At 36.5% G+C, this 18309-nt stretch overlaps 1 protein-coding gene and 1 pseudogene across 4 annotated transcripts in view; both read left to right on the top strand.

Annotated features, from left to right (window-relative positions):
- The window catches only part of CFAP47 (cilia and flagella associated protein 47), a 562308-nt gene that overhangs the window by 169906 nt on the left and 374093 nt on the right, over positions 1–18309 (top strand). For all 4 annotated transcript variants that reach the window (XM_070784977.1, XM_070784976.1, XM_070784975.1 and 1 more), the window contains 3 exons: positions 5008–5133; positions 6873–7101; positions 9021–9242. In XM_070784977.1, the coding sequence (XP_070641078.1) occupies positions 5008–5133; positions 6873–7101; positions 9021–9242 (577 nt within the window). The remainder of the gene's footprint in view (positions 1–5007; positions 5134–6872; positions 7102–9020; positions 9243–18309) is intronic.
- LOC139180911 (ras-related protein Rab-11A pseudogene) lies at positions 14329–16618 on the top strand (annotated as a pseudogene).

Raw genomic sequence — 18309 nt, 5'->3', positions numbered from 1 at the left:
TTTACAGTGTTGTGCTGATATCTGCTGTATAGCAAAGTAACTCATACACATATATATATTTTTTATATTCTTTTCCACTCAGACACTCATGACTGAGGTTTATCAGAGCCATGTGCTGTACATTAGGCCCCTGTTGTTTCTCCATTCTGAATGTAACAGTTTGCATTTACAACCTCAAACTCCCAGCGTGACCCTCTCCCTCCCTGCTTCCTCTCTGACAAATACAAGTCTGTTCTCCATGTCTGTGAACCTGTTTCTTTTTTATAGATACATTCATTTGTGCCATATTTTAGGTTCCACATATAAGTGATATCATATGGTATTTGTCTTTCTCTGTCTCACTTACTTCACTTAGTATGATAATCTCTAGGTCCATCCATGTTGCTGGAAATGATATTTCATTTTTGATGGCTGAGTAGTATTCCATTGTGTGTGTGTGTGTGTGTGTGTGTGTGTGTGTGTGTGTGTATTTTATATGTATGCCATATCTCCTTTATCCACTCATCTGTTGATGGACATTTAGGTTGTTTCCATGTCTTGGCTATTGTGAGTAATGCCGCTATGAACATAGGGGTGTATGTATCTTTTTGAATTAGTTTCATCTGGGTATCTGCCCAGAAGTGGGATTGCTAAATCCCATGGTAATCCTATTTTAGATTTTTGAGGAATCTCCACACTGTTTTCCATAGTGATTGTACCAATTTACACTCCTACTGACAGTGTAGAAGGTCTCTTTCTACACACCCTCTCCAGCATTTTCAACTGTTAAATTGAGAACAATGGATAGTGCGAACATTTTTGTGTGTATAGATTATTAAAGACTTAAGTTTCAGCGCTGAATTGCAGCTCTTTCTGTTTTCAAGTTTTCTCATCTTCTCCACTTGCTTCAAATGTTTACCACTCCTGTGAAACCTATTCAATCTGTTCTGCCTCATTCTTGGGGGACTGAGACTTTTCAGAAGAACTGGAGAACATCTGGCAGGAACACACTGACTTTTCAAATTCCATACATGCCTTACCCACCATCTCTCCCATCACAAAGCCAAGGAAAGAAGACTCTTTCCTGCCTTAGGCTGTTCCTTTATCTTAATCTCATTGTCCAAGGACCTTATTTAATCAACTAACTTTGCTCATTCTTGCCCTTCAACTTCTGCTTCCCTCTCTTAGCTACTTTGGGTGAGTGTGCAGGATGACAATAGGGAGGAAAGAGAAGACTGTATCCCTTCATTGAACATGCTTGTTCCCAAAGAGGAAAAAGAGTGAATTCAGGTTTTGCTTGCCTATTTACCAATCCAATAAACCACTCTATTTTCCACAGAGAGGAAGACAAATAGCAGAGGAAAGTAGGAAGTTAGATCCATTAAACTGTTGTCACTGCACTACTGAAGAGTAGTTTATACTGTTGACCCACCCTACTCCCCTCATTAAATTCTCTGTTCAGTTCAGTAGCTCAGTCGTGTCCGACTCTTTGTGACCCCATGAATCGCAGCACGCCAGGCCTCCCTGTCCATCACCAACTCCCAGAGTTCACTCAAAATCACGTCCATCAAGTCAGTGATGCCATCCAGCCATCTCATCCTCTGTTGTCCCCTTCTCCTGCTGCCCCCAATCCCTCCCAGCATCAGGGTCTTGTCCAATGAGTCACCTCTTCCCATGAGGTGGCCAAAGTACTGGAGTTTCAGCTTGAGCATCATTCCTTCCAAAGAAATCCCAGGGCTGATCTCCTTCAGAATGGACTGGTTGGATCTCTTTGCAGTCCAAGGGACTCTCAAGAGTCTTCTCCAACACCACAGTTCAAAATTGTCAATTCTTTGGCTCTCAGCTTTCTTCACAGTCCAGCTCTCACATCCATACATGACCACTGGAAAAACCATAGCCTTGACTACATGGACCTGTGTTGGCAAAGTAATGTCTCTCTGCTTTTGAATATGCTATCTAGGTTGGTCATAACCTTTCTTCCAAGGAGTAAGCGTCTTTTAATTTCATGGCTGCAGTCACCATCTGCAGGGATTTTGGAGCCCAGAAAAATAAAGTCTGACACTGTTTCCCCATCTATTTCCCATGAAGTGATGGAATCGGATGCCATGATCTTCGTTTTCTGAATGTTGAGCTTTAAGCCAACTTTTTCACTCTCCTCTTTCATTTTCATCAAGAGGCTTTTTAGTTCCTCTTCACTTTCTGCCATAAGGGTGGTGTCATCTGCATATCTGAGGTTATTGATATTTCTCCTGGCAATCTTGATTCCAGCTTGTGCTTCCTCCAGCCCAGCATTTCTCATGATGTACTCTGCATAGAAGTTCAATAAGCAGGGTGACAATATACAGCCTTGACGTACTCCTTTTCCTATTTGGAACCAATCTGTTGTTCCATGTCCAGTTCTAACTGTTGCTTCCTGACCTGCATATAGGTTTCTCAAGAGGCAGGTCAGGTGGTCTGGTATTCCCATCTCTTGAAGAATTTTCCACAGTTTATTGTGATCCACACAGTCAAAGGCTTTGGCATAGTCAATAAAGCAGAAATAGATGTTTTTCTGGAACTCTCTTGCTTTTTCCATGATCCAGCGGATGTTGGCAATTTGATCTCTGGTTCCTCTGCCTTTTCTAAAACCAGCTTGAACATCTGGAGGTTCACGGTTCACATATTGCTGAAGCCTGGCTTGGAGAATTTTGAACATTACTTTACTAGCGTGTGAGATGAGTGCAAACTCTCTCTAGGCTTCCACATACCCTGGGGTCTCTCCTTACTGCTCTGATTGTTCCTTCTCAGCACATATGTATTACAAATTTTGCACACATTTTCAGAATTTTTAAGATTTTTCTGACAAATTTTGATGTTATATTCTTCTAATATACTAGATGGATGGTATGTGAGATATCAAATAAGACAATGTAATAGAAAGAGCAGAGGATGAAAAGTTGCAGAACCTGGGTAGAAATTCTATTTTGTGTTCTCACCTCACCATTTTACCATTTGCTTTTATCTTTAGTACCCAGATCCTTAAACATCTGTTATTAAACAAACTGTGCTGATGGGGGAGCAGCATACTAGTGGTGTGTTTATTAAAAAAAAAAAGGCTTTTGTGAAGATTCCTAGACTATAAATAACTGGAATGTATTATTATTATTGTCATTTTATTATTATTGATATTATAACTTATTATTACTTTACCACTTTTTTGTATTTTTCATAATGCCCCTCCCCAAATAATGAGGAATTACTGTGCACAATACTGCTATTTCTTTAGAAGGAAAAAAATGGAGTCTTTGTATGATAATTTTTTAAAATAATATATGCATTTGGGTAAGCATTACTATAGAAAGATATCATGATTCTTAAATAGTTTAAAATATCTTCAGAAATATGCATGTAGTAATTTATAACATATATTTAGTGCCTTCTAGGCATATGACATTCTGTGCTGAGTGCCTTGTATTTGTTATTTCATTTAGTCTTCCCAACAACCATGGTTCAGTACTCTTATTAATCTCACTTTGCAGATTAAGAAACTGAGTCATAGATGACCAAAATTTGATAATGTTCATATCCAATAAATTTATTTTCTTAATTAAAAAAAATGAGTCATAGGGAGGATGAGCACATTGCTCAGGGAATTCTAACCAAATTTATGAGAACTCAGAGCTCCATATGTAGCTACTGTGCTCTAGAGAATGATACATTCAGTAAAGGTGAAATCTTAAAACATACTAAGTATACCCAAAAGTAAAGAAGTATGACTTATATGTAATAAAAATTATTAAGTTGTTATACTTAATATGCCAAATAAAAAAGTATCATATGAATCACTGAGTTTAGTTGAAGTGTCCAGATGTGGGTTTGTACCCCACTAGGAACCTTTTGTCATTTGATGTTGACTTGAAAAGGTACTGTCTAATGCAGTATCATTCTGTCAAAATGAATCATTCTGTCATTGAATTTCCTAAGGCGTCCTTCTATGGAGTCTGCAGTGGCTTAGCATTGTGGATATGTGCATACCTATTGGGCAAAGGTTCTCTGGCAAATTCTGAATGGCTTTGTACTGAAAGGGTGGAAGAGACTCAGTATATACCAGATTATTTATATGTGTTGTTGGCTATAAAGTAATCCTCAAAACAAGCACATGAGTTCAGAGCCCTTGATTTCATTTTATGGATAAAAAACAGATGTTTCAGAGAACTTGTATAATGTACCCATGGTTTACTAGCTCCGGAGCTGTGGTGCCAAGCTTTCATGTTAGATCTTTTGAATTGCACAGGCCATGCTTCTCTGATGGAATAACATTCTGAATATATGTGTTGTACTAAATATTTTATTGTTATATAGTATATATTGTATTCTTATATAATATACATACACATATAAATGTACGTGCATATGTAGATAGATAAGTAGATATGTAGGTAGGTAGATATCTGGTGGTAGGTTATATCTGCTTCCTTTTCTTGTTCAGCATTGCTTGTGGTTGTTTGAATTACCATGGTGGCCAAGTATACTGTATGCACAGCAGCTCTAACTGGAATAGAGATCAAAAGCTGTACAAAATGGAATCATAACCAAGCAATGCTTTCATTTCAGAAAATTAACTAGAAAAAATTACTTTCCTTAGTGACAGGCTTTTTATATATGATTTTGAGCACTATATATAATAATTCTAAAAATTTGGGTGTAGAAACATTTAAAAGACTATATATACTTGTTTATGCTAAAGTTGAACATTGTTCATTCTCCAATAATGGATATATCATAATAATTGCCTTATTAATAAAGTTCATTCAGTTCAGTTCGTATCACTCTTTATTTTCTTCTTATTTTACATCTTATTCATGAGTAATAGGAACTTAGATTTTTTTTGTACTGTATGTATGTGTGTATGTATATATATATACATATTTACTATAATGCTTATATATATATATATATATATATAATTATGAAATTCAGGTTCAGTAATTTGAGAGTGAATTCACAAATGCTTGTTTGACCTACTCTAATCCAATGTGTCATTCGTAGAAAAGGATACCAGTTCTGTGAAGGCTGAAAGCAAGAGTCTGCTTGCCAGTAGAAAAACTGGCTTGCCCTCTACTGCTCCTAGTAAATTTAGTGATGCTGAGCCTGCAAAGAGAAGATTGTTTGTTGGTATGTGGCAAATACATAATGTACCTCTCCAGCCCAATCCAAAACATTATCTGTTTAATATTATTTGATGCAAAACTTAGAGTTTTTTCAAGTAATAAGAAATCCATGAAGAAAGCTGAATTTGTCACTAGTTTTGAGAGGGTCATCTGCTTTGAAGGGCTTCCCTGGTGGCCCAGACAGTAAAGAATCTTCCTGCAATGCAGGAAACCTGGGTTCGATGCCTGAGTTGGGAAGATCCTCTGGAGGAAGAAATGGCTACTCACTCCAGTATTCTTGCCAGGAGAATTCCATGGACAGAGGAGCCTGGCAGGCTACAGTTCATGGGATAGCAAAGAGTCAGACATGACTGAGCGACTAACACTTTCACTCTCTGCTTTGGGTGCTCTTTCCAATGATTTAGAGTAGAAATTCTCTGGTTTTGGCTAATGATATGCTTAATATCTTAAGATTTTTCTCTTAAGCCAAAAGCTATACCAAGCAGTTCCATTTATTAGATTGTTTGGTAGAAAAACCTAGGGTGGTAGTTTATATGATATGAAGCAGATGCTATAGTGGTATTTAACTAAAATGTTGAATATCTGGTAGAGCCCCTGTGAATTTGCTGAGACTGTCTGTACAGGTACCCTTTGTACATAATTCTCAAACTGCTCAACTAGGGGGGGGGGTTGTTGCCTAATTAGCTTGGTCCAATGTTGCTTAGGAGAAAGCAATGGCACCCCAATCCAGTACTCGGCCTGGAAAATCCCACGGATGGAGGAGCCTGGTAGGCTGCAGTCCATGGGGTCGCTAAGAGTTGGACACGACTGAAGCAACTTAGCAGCAGCAGCAGCAGCAGCAATGTTGCTTATCTTAGAAATAGATGTGCATGCTAAGTCGCTTCAGTCGTGTCTGACTCTTTATGACCCTATGACTGTAGCCCACTAGGCCCCTCTGTCCATGGGATTTTCCAGGCAAGAATACTGGAGTAGGTTGCTATGCCCTCCTCCAGGGGATCTTCCCGGCCCAAGGATTGAGTCTGCAGCTCCTGTGGCTCCTGCATTGCAGATAGGTTCTTTACCACTGAGCCACCGGGGATGAACACGTTGTACACAGATAAATATGTGAACTTGATATTGTTATTTGCAGTTAACTTTTCAAATATTCCTTTCTCTGGGTGTGGATAATATTGAAAATTTTCCCTTAATTGAATGGACCAAGCCAAATTAAATATTGAAAGGTTTTGAAATGAGTGTGTGCTTGTACGATTACATTGGCAGATATTTTTGAAAAACAAAACATGATAAAATCATTTTATATTCTTGAAAATTTCTTTAGCTAGAGCATGTTTTGTTTTATCGAAGTGCTTCACTTGGACAGAAAGTCATTTTGAATCTGAAACCAATTTTTTGTTTTTATAAGTTATTCAGCTAAGGTTTAATTCTGTCTAATAAGTAAAACTGAAGAATTGTCTAAATGTTTTATATATGTAATATAAAATGAAAGGTTCCATTTTGGGGAATATTTAATACACTGTTATGACATGGAGAAAATTTAATAGTTTTCTTTATTGAACATATCTTCTTAAAGTATTTCTGTTGGCCATTTGAAAATAATGTTTAATTTTAAGCTATAGTAAATTGAGAACATAGAATTATTTGTAGAATAAGCTCCATTTGTCTACATACAGATAGGTCTAGCTGACAGATTATTTTACCTTATTGTCAAGTAATCCTTTTTATATAAACAAATGTGAATTTTAGGAATGGAAATAATACCTGAAGGATTGAAATCAGGAAAATGTGAAATGCCAAAGAAAGGCAACAGATCTTTGAAAAATGAGGCAAAAGACAAGGAATTCTTTTCATCTAAAGAAGGAACAAGAACATATGACTTCTTTCTGAAGACTGTAAACGCAGCTCAGACCTGGTTCAGTCTCTTCGGTTGGCCTGAAGGACCCCATTCTCTTAATATTCCAGAGACTGTAAGAAGGTAACAACTATATGTTTCTCTAACATTTCTCTATGTTTGCCTTGTATCATATAAATGTCTATTTATTGAGATTGTTTGAAGTGAAACTCAATGTTAATTTATTCTAAACTGATACATTATGAGAAGATGATTAGAAAAGCAAAAGGATGCAAATAGAAATTTTTGAGTATGCATGTGCGTTTTAATTTCTTCTAAACATCCAATGATTTGGGGCAAGCACTGAAAGTCTCTGAACCTCAGTTTCCTCATCTGTGAAATGAGAATGGATGATATGGGCAAGATATCCTTTTAAACTTGAAAAATTTAGAAACTGTATAAAACAGGATTATTTTAATTCTGTATAAATGAAATTCAGCTGTCTATCAAGAGTATCATCAGGGTGATGGATAGTAAATAGTGTTAGTGAAGAGGGAAGACACAATTTCTTTGATACTATCTCCTGTTTGACAGTATCTTTACCTCTTTCACGTGTTGTTTTATTACTCAGAATGTTTAAAACAGTTAACTGCATTGGTCATATCAAGTCACTTAATTATAGTGTTAATTTTGACAGGAATTTAGGCACCTCCATTGTTAATACTGGTGTAATGGTTCTTAGAGTTTTCCTACCTCCTTTTTCATCACTGGGGTAACTGGCTAGCACCACAGGGGCAAGTACTGATCTATATAACTAGACGGGCTGTATTAGAAGTTTTGCATCTATACACAGGCATGAGCTTGGTTATTCTAACTGTTTAATTTTCCTAAAAGATATCTTTTTCAGTTTTTTACTAAATATTTTCAGCATCATAGATTGAATTACTGATTTATAGACTCAATCATAAATCATCTGACTCCAGGGAAGTTTTTAGAGAAATTATTCCCTAGTTTTCAGTTTTCTGTTTTGTTGTTTTTTCCTTCTGAAAAGTGTATCTGGTTTTAGTGTATTCTAATTATTACGTTTTTAATTTTCAGAGAAATCATTGAGCATTTACAATTCATTATATAATACTTGTAACTAGTAGTAGTATGGTTTGTATGTTTAAGATCTCTATAACTTTAATTTTATATTTTCTTGATTTAGATATTTTACTTTTATGTCTCATAATGAATAAGCTATTAGATTGATTTATTTTTCTCTGCATTTTCTAAATAATGCTGATTGGTTTTCTTTGTGATTTACTTTTCCTTTAAACTTGAATGGTATGCTTAATTATTTTCAGGTCTATAAATTTGTTTCTATTCCACATTGACTGCATCCCAGAATTTTTGCTATTAAGCATTCTCATTTTTATTGTTTTTGATAGAGCTTATGATTTTAATTTTCGGTTTCTAATATTTTACTATAATATTGATCGCTAATTTGTTGTATGTTATTGCATTCATGTGTCATTATTTACTTGCCTGTTCTCACTAATTGTTGGGCATTTACTTCTGTTATTTTGTTCGGTATTTTCTTAAAAACAATGCCAAGATTGAATGTGTCTGTTTATAGATGGTAGCAAACATTTCTAGATGTTATATAGGAAGGTTCTCAGAGGTGGGATCACTTGATCAAATAATATAAGCCTACCAGGCTCCTCCGTCCATGGGATTTTCCAGGCAAGAGTACTAGAGTGGAATTTACTCACACAATTGTAGATAGTGGGTCTAGAATTTAACCTTTATTCTGTTTTTCCAAAGCCCTTAGCATTTTCTAGTCACAATCCAATCTTTCAGACTTGACAGCATCACCATTATATAATGATGTGTGCTTAAAGCGAGTTACTAGAAAGTTCTGGGGTTATTAAGAAAATCTAATTTTTACTCTCAAAAAATAGGTAAATGAAGTGAATTGTATAATTTCTCATTTGATTTTAAATAGAACTGTATTTGGTCATTGAGAATGGTTTTTTATAACATTTTAAGATGTTTTTAATTTTAATATTATTTTCCCATAGGGATGTGTATAAAATACAAGTGTACTCATCAGCCCTATCGGCCAGAAAATTTTCCAGACAGAGTGACTTTTCCAAATATAATAAGACCATTTATGATGTGCTGATCCACCTGTGTGGAAAAATGCCACCTGGAATTAATTCAAGTCAGTCTTTACCTGTGGATTACCCTGAAAGGGTGATTCAGCTTCATTGGCAACATTCTTTACTTCTTGACTTTCTCAGGTAAGAGAATGGGTATACTAATTTAAAAATGTAATTATGGCTTGGATGGATAGATAAGTAAGTAGATGGGTGGGTAGATAGATAAACAGACTTTGATATTATTTGTCCTTTTGTAAAATATTTCCTGTTTCTATAATATATATATATATATATATATATATATATTTATATGAAACCCTGTAATATATACCTTAGAGAAGTCATAGAAAATAAGCGTTTTATGACCTATTGAATTTATAATCTAAGGCAGTCATTCTCAAACTTTATCATGCATCCAAATCATTGACATAGTGTGTTAAGCAGGTTACTGACTCTTTCTCACAGAGTTTATGATGCTAATTTGCATTTATAACACGTTTCCAAATGATACTGATACTTCTGATCTATGACTTCATCTTGAGAATCTTCATGTAAGGCAACTATAGAAATCCGTTGAACTAAAAAAAAGGATGAAATCAATAAATGTATTCCTCAGACTACTGTTAGTATAATCTCAAATTCTGGATACTGTGAACTTTTAGTCTGCATATTAAAGTGTTTTAATATTCAAAAAGGTAAGCATATGAAAGGTTCCATAAATGACTGATAGAAAATACCAGAAAAATACTTGTCAGCATAATGTCTATGTTCCTCTGCAAAGATTAAATGACAGGTGGCTTTCATTAAAAGTATCAGGGGAATGTTGGTGAATTTATAACACTTCCTCTGCCTATATTGCAGTATCTTGGTCCACTGGAACTCTCCCCATCCATAGGTAGTGTTACTACTCCAACTTCTATGCTCCTGTAACCACTAAATTACTAACTACCACTAAGTTACCATTTGTTACTTGTAACTATTTATGGGCTTTATGAAATAAATAATATATTTTGAAATATAATATTGTGTTTTTCTATGTTGCTACTTTGTATATGGAATCTACTCCATAGTTGGCCAGAGATGTTCATTCACCTTCTTTGGCAGAGATGGGGGTGGAGGGTAAGAAAAGGAAACTTACAATAGGAATGCAAATGAAAGATTTGGTGTTCAGTTTTTTTTTGTTTGTTTGTTTAATTTCCAGATAAGAATTTTTCAGTCCCTAGCAATACTATAGTCTAAAAAATTAGATGGTACCGGACAAAATATTTTTTCTTTGTGTCTTAGGCTCTCGCTATCATGTCAGTAACCAAAACTGGCTTAAGTTTCTTGTCGCTTGAAAGGGATATAGGAATTTCAAAGTCACTAAAGGTGACTGAGTTAAAACCCAGGCAATCTGTTATGGAGGCTGACTGAATCAGAGGGAGTCCACTGAACAGGCGGAAGAGCAGGAGATGGCTGTTTCTGCAGCCACAGTATTAATGAAAAACATGTGACAACTGGGAAGTGACTGGGGCAGTTATGAGACACCCTTTTGGTTCTGGGTGGGACTAAGAGGAGAGGTTCAAGATCCCCATCTCAGGCCTCAGCAGCAGATGGCCAGGTGGAGAGGGAGAGGTCATTGCCAAAGAGACTGAGGATCCAGAAAAGTAATGCCACATACATGCAGGTACAAGAGTCCCTCTCCCCTACCTCATGGAAGCCCACTTCAGGGCTGACCCACATTCTGAGAGGCCTTACACAATGTGGAGATCTTCCTTTATAAAGTAATATCAAATTCAAATTACAAAAATTATATACATAGCTTTAGAAGAAACTCACAAAAGTGAGGCAACCTGAAATTGAAGCTTTATTTGCTCTTCCATGATGCCATCTTGTTGAGGGGATGGGAAGGTCTGAAATTTTGACTGTTTATCCCAAAGAACAGAGTTGCTATAAAGAGACTGTTCAGGGTAGAAGAGACTAAGATATGTGAAGATCCAAGACTGCATTCCACCCTGTTCCTCTACAACCAGTCTGGGTGAGAGAATGAGAAAGATGCTGTCAGTTAAGGAAAACAGCACATTTGTGTGTGACTATATAAATTACTTTGAACACCACAGACTTACTCATGAATCTGTGTATCCCATTAATATGTAAGCATGCTGAGGACAGGGAGCATCTCTGATTCATCTGGCATCTCTAACACCCAGGGTCATTGATAACATGGAATAGATCCAAAGTTCCTTAAATATTTATTTATTAATATTGTCTCGCACAGAGATTTGCTTTTTGAACTTATGTAGTGAAAGAAATAAAACCTTGAAATTGGATCTCAGGACAGTCATAAAACGATATGGAAACTTTTGTGAAATATAAAAATTAGGACTAAAAGGAGAAAAGGTAATGAGTTTGCATTCTAAAAGAAGTATAACCAGTAAGAAAGGGTCAAGTTGGAGAAAGGTAGGGTATATAATACTATGACTGCTGTACTTTGAACACTGTGTATAATGTTAAACCATAATGTCTTAAAAATAACTTTTAAGGCTCTTATTCCATAATATCTTAGTCTGCTAGAGAAGCCATAACAAAATACCACAGACTAGAAGCCTTTAACAATAGAAATTTGTTTTCTCACAGTGTTGGAACCTTGAAGTACAAGATCAAGGTGTCTGCAAATTGATTCTCTTCTGAGGCCTCTGGCTTGGCTTGCAGACAGACTCCTGCTCTCTATATCCACATGGTCTTTTCTCTGTGTGCACAAGTCCCTGGTGTCTCTCTGTGTGTCTAAACTCCATATTCTTAAAAGGACACCAGTCGGATTGTATTAGGGCCCAGTCTGAGGGCTTCCTTTTACCTTAATTACCTCTTTAAAGGCCTTAACTCCCAATGCAGTCAACATTCTGAAACACTGAGGGTTAGGGTTTTAACATATGACTTTTGGAAGCACATACTTCAGACCACAATAATCTAGTATGTCTTCTATTTTTTTTTTTAAATATCATGTGAGTGTTATATTTTATAATAAATTTATATGTTATATTTGAAATAATATGCTTAAGGTCTTTTGTGTCTGTTATGGAATGAATCATGTCTCCCCAAAATTCACACTTGTTGAAACCCTAACCCCCAATGTGACTGTTTGGAGATAGGGCCTTTTTAATGTAATTATGGTTAATGGTGTCATAAAGGTGGGACCTGAAGCTGTCTCCTAAGGAAGAAGGGTCTCACCAGAAACAGAATTGGTTGGCACCTTGCTTATTCTTGGAATTCTTGCCTCTAGAATTGTGAGAAAATGAATTTCTGTTGTGCAAGAGACCCAGCCTGTGGTATTCTCTTATGATAGCCTGAGTTGACTAATACAGTGCCTAATATCCTTTGATATACTTTCATTTGTTTATATTCAGTAATCATTTTTATAATGTGATTTTCATTGAAAAAATAAACTTTTTTATTTGTAATTTCTATAATATAAAAATATAAAAGCAGAATATAAACATCAGGTATCCTACATTGAAACTGTAAAGTAGGATATCACATAAAATAAAAATACTATAACTGTTACTTTCTAATTTAATTGACTATTTTTTAACTTTGGTTAACATTTTACTGTATTTCCTTCAAGTCAAGTTTATGGGATTTATTTCTTAGTTGAAATTTCCTTCCAAATGTATTTTTAAAATTTTTATTTATTTATTTTATTTTTGGCTATATTGGGTCTTCATTGCCGCATGGGCTTTTCTGCAGAGGGCTTCTCTCTAGTTGCAGTGTGTGGACTTCTCATTGAAGTGGCTTCTGTTGTTGCAGAGCATGAGCTCTAGAGCTTATGGGCGTCAGTGGTTGCAGTGCATGGGCTGGGTAGTTGTGGTTCCCAAGCTCTGGAGTATAGACTCAATAGTTGTGACACATGGGCTTAGTTGCTCCTAGGTATGTGGAATATTCCCAGACCAGGGATCAAACCTGTGTCTCCTGCATAGGCAGGTGGATTTGTTACCACTGAGCCACCAAGGAAGCCCCCACGCTCCACCCTACCTTCCAAAAATATTGTAATCCTGCTTGTTTTAAACTTAAACCTTTTCCCATGTTGTTAAAAACTCTTCATAAACCTCATTTGCAATGAGATACCATTGTTTTCAGAACCATTCCCAGTCTGTTGGACTCATTGATTTTTAAAATAAATTGTTCATATACTAAAAAAATATACTTAGAAAAACTAACCCTTTACCCTTTATAAGTAAATTTAATTTCATTTGTGATTTCACTTCCTTTCTCTTTAAAAATTTATATCAGTATTTCTGAGCAACAACATAAAGAAGTGATTCTGGAACAGTACACTGAAGTAGATTAAAAGCATAGACTTTTGAATCAGACAGATGAAGGCTTAAATTGTAATTTTTTTGTACTTTTGTGGCTTTTCACAAGTTATTAATACTTAACGTGTTTAAGATCCAATTTCAGTATCTATAAAATTGATGATGATAATTACTAAATTTCTTTGGTTGATAAAAAGTATTATAAATAGAGACTTCCCTGGTGGTTCAATGCTAAGACTCCACACTCCCAATGCAGGGGGCCAGGGTTCGATTCCTGGTCATGAAGCTAGATCCTACATATGGCAACTAAGAGTTCACATGTCAGAACTAAGACCTGGTAGAGCCAAATAAATATTTTTTTAAAGTATTAGAAATAATAAAATGTATATTAGATGACCCATAGTAGATTTTTATTATTAATTTAAATAAATTATGATCTATGGCTAATAGATCCATACACCACTCCAGTACTCTTGTCTAGAGAATCCCATGGGAGGAGGAGCCTGGTAGGCTGCCATCCATGGGGTCGCTAAGAGTCAGCCACGACTGAGCGACTTCACTTTCACTTTTCACTTTCATGAATTGGAGAAGGAAATGGCAACCCACTCCAGTGTTCTTGCCTGGAGAATCCCAGGGACGGGGGAGCCTGGTGGGCTGCCATCTATGGGGTTGCACAGAGTCGGACACGACTGAAGCGACTTAGCTTAGCTTAGCTATGATCTATGGCTTTGATATGCCAAAATGTTTTCTTAAATTACTGCAGTATGGTAACCATTCATGACATACCATAAAATGGCTCTTGTGATATTTCAGGAAATAGAATATTTTAAGAATCTCTTCATCTATTAGAAATAAATGTTTTGTTGAAATAAGAATGCCAGAAGGGACTTCCCTGGCAGTCCAGTGGTTAAGACTTTGCTTTCCAGTGCAAGGGTGTACGGGCTCAATCCCTGGTTGGGGACCTAAGAACCAAAAGACATAAAGCAGAAGCAATATTGTAACAAATTCAGTAAGGACTTGGTGCACAAGTGCACATCAAAAAAAATGGTGCACATCCAAAAAAAAAAAATTCTTTGAGGGGTTCTTTACTGGGTCTGGCAGCTGAAACTTGGTGCTCGGGTTACCCCTGCAGCGATGCCCCCTGGTCCCACCGGTACCACTGCTGCTGCCACCCCTTCGCTTCTACGCTGCACAGCGGGCACCCACGACGACGACTACAACTACCTCTTCAAAGCTGTCCTTATTGGAGATTCTGGTGTTGGAAAGAGTAATCTCCTGTCTCGATTTGCTCAAAATGAGCTTAGTCTTGAAAGCAAGAGCACCATTGGAGTAGAGTTTGCAACAAGAAGCATCCAGGTTGATGGGAAAACAATAAAGGTACAGATACAGGACTTGCCAGGGCAAGAACCATACCACAGTAGAACATCAGCATACTATTGTGGAGCTGTAGGTGCCTTATTGGTTTATGACATTGCTAAACATCTTACATATGAAAATGTAGAGCGATGGCTAAAAGAACTGAGAGATCATGCTGATAGTAATGTTGTTATCATGCCTGTGGGCAATAAGAGTGATTTGCACCATCTCAGAGCAGTTCCTGCAGATGAATCAAGAGCTTTTGCAGAAGAAAACGATTTGTCATTCATCGAGACATCTGCTCTAGACCCTACAAATGTGGAAGCTGGTTTTCAGACAATCTAGACAGAGATATACCGCATTGTTTCTCAGAAGCAAATGTCAGACAGACGTGAAAATAACATGTCTCCAGGCAACAATGTGGTTCCTATTCATGTTCCACCAACCACTGAAAACAAGCCAAAGGTGCAGTGCTGTCGGAACACATAAGGCACTTCTCTTCTCCCCTAGAAGGCTGTGTGTAATCCAATTGTCAGGTCTAAGACTTAAATATATTTGTAATTCTTGTGGTCATTTTTGTGTTTATTACTTCCTCATACTTATGAATTTTTCCATGTCTTAAGCCTTTTGATTTTAGCTTTATAAAAACATCCATTTGTTCCAAATGACTGCAGCTTTTTTTCATGCTATGGCTTCACTAGCCTTAGTTTAATAAGCTGAATGTTTAGATTCCTCAATTATTGTTTACTTTTCATCATGGAAGCTGTCACTGTAGGACATAAAAGAACTTGATCCCTTGAAGTTCAGACCTATTGGTCTTGATTAAATCAAATTAAGAAGACTGTAGAAATAAGCTATCATTTCGTCACAGAGCAGCTTATAATTAACATACTCTCAGTGCAGAGTATATTTCCATAAATCTAAGAATTGCCCTATAAACAAAGCAGAATTTTGAGAGCCTATAAATTTTCCATAATTCTGGAAGTCAATTTCTAAAATGCCTTAATAGGGTTATGTAGTTTAGTAAATTTTGTTTTTTAATTTTTGTAAACATCAAAGTTGATTATAGAGGGGCAAACACTTTTTTCTGGAGAAGAATTATCTTAATCAACACAAAAGACTGTGATGATTTCAGTAGTAGCTGGGAACTGGAGAGAATGGTGGAATTCCGCCTGAGGTGCCTCTGTTACAGTAATCAGGCAGCCCAAGTCATTTAACTTATCTAATTTCCCAGCAGTATATAACGTGGCATTTTATTGCTCAGGCAATAATGCTCTTAGTATCCGAAGGCAAAGTGTTAATTTTGTCTTAAAACCTTCCAGTAAATGCAACCTAGTTTTACCACCATAACCACCAGCAGGCATGGACAATTATTTTAACAATGCTGATTTTTGAGTTTTGTAGTATATTATGAAATATAGTCCAGTTAAATATCTGGTTTCAGTATGTCTAAAGAATACAAGAGAGGTTAATTTCTGCTCAAGTGGTACCACTTAAGGGCATGTATTCTTTTAGTACGTAAGATGAAATAGTACCTTGAGTTTAAACAGAATGCATTTAGGCATTGTACAAACCTGAAAGTTTTCTTCCACTACATTATTGAAATCAGTGGAGCAGCTCATTTCTCATTCTGAAATGTGCACACTAATATTTAGTTTGATTTTTTTGTGGATAATATTAAGCACTTAACTCTGAAGTGTCTGAAAGTTGTGTCAACTAAATTGATACTATTCAGGATGGTGGAATATCCCCAAAATACACATGTGTGTGGGCTTGCCTAGATTGCTATGTTTCATAGTTAATCTTCTGTCTTTTGCGGTGCTCATGACTTGAGGGGCACACAAAAGGCATTGCTGTCGATTTAGTTTTCCTCTGTAGCCGTTTTATTATTTTGGTGTATTGGTTATGAAGATACTACTATCTTCTCGTAAATTGCTACTTTGTATTTTATGCATGCTCTGTAACTGAATTTTTTTTTAAAGTTATTGATCTGGAATATATTCACATTCTAATAAACAGTTACTGGGGGACTATTAAAAAAATCTTTAAAAAAAGAATTCCAGAAAACAAGTATTTGTCAAAGATGTCTGTCTTTGGTTAAATTTTAGAAATGTTATTGAAGTATAGTTGATTTACAGTGCTGTATTAATTTCTCCTATACAGCAAAGTGACTCATATATGCATATATATGTATATTCCATATTCTTTTCCATTATGGTTTATCACAGGATATTGAATATAGTTGCCTGTGATATATAGTAGAAAATTGTTGCTTATCCATTGTATATATAATAGTTTTTATCTACTAATCTCAAACTCCCAATCCTTCCCTCCCTATCCCTGCTTTGGAGAATACAAGTTTATTCTCTATGTCTATGAGTCTGTTTCTGTTTCATAAATATGTTCATTGTATTTGTCTTCCTCTTTCTCACTTACTTCACTAGTAATGATAATAGGACGATAATCTCTATTTCCACGCATGTATGCTGCAAAGGGCATTATTTCATTCTTTTTAGGGCTTCCCTCATAGCTCAGTTGGTAGAGAATCCACCTGTGATGCAGGAGACCCCGGTTCGATTCCTGGGTCAAGACGATCTGCTGGAGAAGGGATAGGCTACCTACTCCAGTATTCTTGGGCTTCCCTTGTGGCTCAGCTGGTAAAGAATCTGCCTGCAATGTGGGAGACCTGGGTTCGATCCCTGGGTTGGGAAGATCCCCTGGAGAAGGGAAAGGCTACCCCCTCCAGTATTCTGGCCTAGAATTCCATGGACTAAGTCCATGGGGTCACAAAGAGTCGGGCATGACTGAGTGACTTTCACTTTCATTCTTTTTTATGCCTAATATTCCATTGTGTAAAAATATATATATATATATATACACACACACACACACACACATATTCCATGTTTTGTTTATTCATCTTTTAATGAACATTTAGGGTGTTTCCATGTTTTTGCTATTGTAAGTAGTGCTACAATGAACACTGGGGCCCATGTACTTTCTTAAATTTAGTTTTGTCTAGATATAGGCTTCCCTCATAGCACAGTTGGTAAAGAATCTGCCTACAATGCAAAAGACCTGGATTCAATTCCTGGGTCAGGAAGATCCCCTGGGGAAAGGATAGGCTACCCACTCCAATATTCTTGGGCTTCTCTTGTGGCTCAACTGGTAAAGAATCCACCTGCAATGTGGGAGACCTGGGTTCGATCCCTGGCTTGGGAAGATCCCCTCGAGAAGGGAAAGGCTACCCACTCCAGTATTCTGGCCTTGAGAATTCCATGGACTACAGTTCATGGGGTCACAAAGAGTCTGATATGACTGAGTAACTTTCACTTTCAGGAATAGGCCCAGGACTAGGATTGCTGGATCATATGGCAACTTTAGTTTTACTTTTTTAAAGAGCTATTTTCTATAATGGGGTTACCAATTTACATTCCCATCATGAATGTAGGAGGGTTCCCTATTCCCCACTCCCTCTCCAGCATTTATTATTTATAGACTTTTTAATGATGTCCATTCTGACTGGTAGGTGATATCTCATTGTAGTTTTGATTTACATTTCT

Source organism: Bos indicus, chromosome X, assembly GCF_029378745.1.
Source record: "Bos indicus isolate NIAB-ARS_2022 breed Sahiwal x Tharparkar chromosome X, NIAB-ARS_B.indTharparkar_mat_pri_1.0, whole genome shotgun sequence".
NCBI classification, from domain to species: domain Eukaryota; kingdom Metazoa; phylum Chordata; class Mammalia; order Artiodactyla; family Bovidae; genus Bos; species Bos indicus.
Note: the sequence above shows the minus strand (reverse complement) of the source record. Positions and strands in the feature narration are given on the sequence as shown.